We start from the raw sequence: 3,133 nt of genomic DNA, 5'->3' as shown, positions 1-3,133 counted from the left end.
GTCGGCTCTGTCGGCTGCGGCCCTCAGGTCCTTTATGTCCGCCTCCTTTACTCTAACCCTAATCTCAGGAAAGAGCACGTACATAAACTTCTCCATGACCATCAGCCTCTTGACATCTTCAGCCGACTTCGCTCCTTCAGACTCCAGCCACTTCAGGAACTTCCTCTCCATGTCCCTTGCCGTCTCTGCATAAGATTTTCCTGGCGAACGGGTACATTCCCTGATCCTTTTCCTGTAACATTCCGGCGTTAGATTGAAAGAGTGGAGCACAGCTCTCTTCACAGCATCGTAGTTGGTACACTCCCTGAGGTCGAGCATGTTGTAGGCTTTGCAAGCTTCACCGGTGAGCCTACTCTGAACCAGCTCCACCTACTCTGCTCTCGGCCACTTCTTCAAGGTAGCAACCCTCTCGAAGTGGTCAAAGAATCCTTCAGCTTCGTTTGGTACAAAGATCGGCAAATCTCGCTCTCTCACTCAACGGTCTTCCTGCTGTGGCGGGGCAGGTGGGGCTAGCCCTAGTTCAGCTCGCTTCAGCTCAACCTCTTTGTTAGCTTCAACCTCTTGCTGTTTCAGCTTAGCTTCTAGCTCGCGCTCCTCCCATTTCAGCTGTGCTTCTTCACGCCTCATCTGTGCTTCGTACTCGCGCTCCTCCCGTCTCAGCTGTGCCTCTCGTTCCTGCTCTTCACGTTTCAGCTGTGCCTCTCGTTCCTGCTCTTCACGTTTCAGCTGTGCCTCTGCCTCTCGCTCTTCTCTGCGCAGCTGTGCCTCTCGCTCTTCCCGGAGCAGCTGTGCCTCCAGCTGCAGCTTCAATATCTCCAGCTTGACGCTGCGCCTGCTGCCGCTGGATCCCCTACTGCTTCCACCAATGCTCAAGTTTTCCCTTGCACTGGCGGGTGTCTGTGGCCGTTCCTCCCCCAAAGCCTCATCATGGGCCCTGAGCTGTGCCATGATCTCAAGCCTTCTCTCTCCCACTTTGGAAGATCTCAACTTTATCCCAAAGTCATCAGCTATCGACTGCAGCTGCGCCTTGGTGCAATCCTCCAGCACCTGCTCATCTCTAGTGTCAATGAACCTTGCTACCTTCTCATCCCCCATCTTGTTCTATGAGTGATAACCTGTACCTGACACCTAATACCACTGTAAAGTACCACAATTGCAACCGTAATCGTTATCCTGATTGTAATTCTGATCGTTATCCTAAGTACTTGATCCTGGCAAGGTCATCAATGTCGGGGAACGTCGTTAAGTGAGTAAAGGTGTACAAGAACTTAATCCCGAAATTCTGGCAGGATCGCCAATGTCGGGGTTTACCTTACTCTTGGGCATAGCATTTTAATCCAACTGAGGTGATTTGAGGTGATTTGAATGATGTGATGAGGATGAATAAGAATGAGGATGAATGAAGAATGAGGTGATTTGATAAAATGCTATGCCCAAGATTGCCATCCGAGTGCCGGCGGGGAAGTGGTTCAAATAGCTTCGGCTATCACTTCCTTATTTCCGGTCATGATGGTCAAGCGGATTAAGGCGTCCTGTAGATACCAGTTGCGTTGCTTCTGGGAGTATGGGTTCGAGTCACTTCTGGGGTGTGAGTTTTCAGTAATATATATATATATATATATATATATATATATATATATATATATATATATATATATATATATATATATATATATATATATATATATATATGTCGTACCTAGTAGCAAGAATACACTTCTCGGCCTACTATGCAAGGAGGCCCGATTTGCCTAATAAGAAAAGTTTTCCTGAATTAATATATTTTCTCTAATTTTTTCTTATGAAATGATAAAGCTACCCATTTAATTATATATAAGGTCAATTTTTTTTTATTGGAGTTAAAATTAACGTAGATATATGACCGAACCTAACCAACCCTAGCTAACCTAACCTAACCTATCTTTATAGGTTAGGTTAGGTTAGGTAGCCGAAAAAGTTAGGTTAGGTTAGGTAGGTTAGGTAGTCGAAAAAACATTAATTCATGAAAACTTAGCTTATTAGGCAAATCGGGCCTTGCATAGTAGGCTGAGAAGGGCGTTCTGGCTACTAGGTACGACATATATATATATATATATATATATATATATATATATATATATATATATATATATATATATATATATATATATATATATTTATATATATATATATATATATATAAGCCTATACTTGCATAAACCACTGCCATAACTAGTACGCTTTAACCCACTACACCATCAGACCCTACAAAAGAAGTAGAGACTTCGAGATATATATACATCTCAAATATCTCCACTTCCCGAGGGCACCAGATAAGTGTGAGGTTAGTCTGCGTTTTTCATCAAGCCACTGTCAATGTGAGAGAACTCGTGTCCATGCTATAAGCCTATACTTGCATAAACCACAAGTGAAGATTAACAATCTTTGGACAACACCCACCAGTGGGACTCGGACCCAGAAAGCACAACTACCTTCCAGTAGCTGCCATAACTAGTACGCTTTAACCCACTACACCATCAGACCCTACAAAAGAAGTAGAGACTTCGAGATATATATACATCTCAAATATCTCCACTTCCCGAGGGCACCAGATAAGTGTGAGGTTAGTGTGCGTTTTTCATCAAGCCACTGTCAATGTGAGAGATCTCACATTGTTAGTTATGGCAGCTACTGGAAGGTAGTTGTGCTTTCTGGGTTCGAGTCCCACTGGTGGGTGTTGTCCAAAGATTATATATATATATATATATATATATATATATATATATATATATATATATATATATATATATATATATATGTCGTACCTAGTAGCCAGAATGCACTTTTTGGCCTACTATGCAAGGCCAGATTTTCCTAATAAGCCAAGTTTTCCTGAATTAATATATTTTCTCTAATTTTTTTCTTATGAAATGATAAAGCTACCCATTTCATTATGTATGAGGTCAATTTTTTTTTATTGGAGTTAAAATTAACGTAGATATATGACCGAACCTAACCAACCCTACCTAACCTAACCTAACCTATCTTTATAGGTTAGGTTAGGTTAGGTAGCCGAAAAAGTTAGGTTAGGTTAGGTTAGGTAGGTTAGGTAGACGAAAAACAATTAATTCATGAAAACTTGGCTTATTAGGCA

At 41.8% G+C, this 3,133-nt stretch overlaps 1 protein-coding gene across 1 annotated transcript; it reads right to left on the bottom strand.

The window, feature by feature from the left end:
• Nucleotides 1-474: 474 nt before the first annotated feature.
• Nucleotides 475-1,095, bottom strand: LOC138370430 (uncharacterized). Its single transcript, XM_069334787.1, has one exon. The coding sequence runs from the start codon at nt 1,093-1,095 to the stop codon at nt 475-477; it is 621 nt and encodes a 206-aa protein (XP_069190888.1).
• Between the last annotated feature and the right edge of the window lie 2,038 nt (nt 1,096-3,133).

The sequence above is a fragment of the Procambarus clarkii genome, chromosome 32 (assembly GCF_040958095.1).
Source record: "Procambarus clarkii isolate CNS0578487 chromosome 32, FALCON_Pclarkii_2.0, whole genome shotgun sequence".
NCBI lineage: Eukaryota > Metazoa > Arthropoda > Malacostraca > Decapoda > Cambaridae > Procambarus > Procambarus clarkii.
This window is presented reverse-complemented; position numbering and strand designations above follow the sequence as displayed.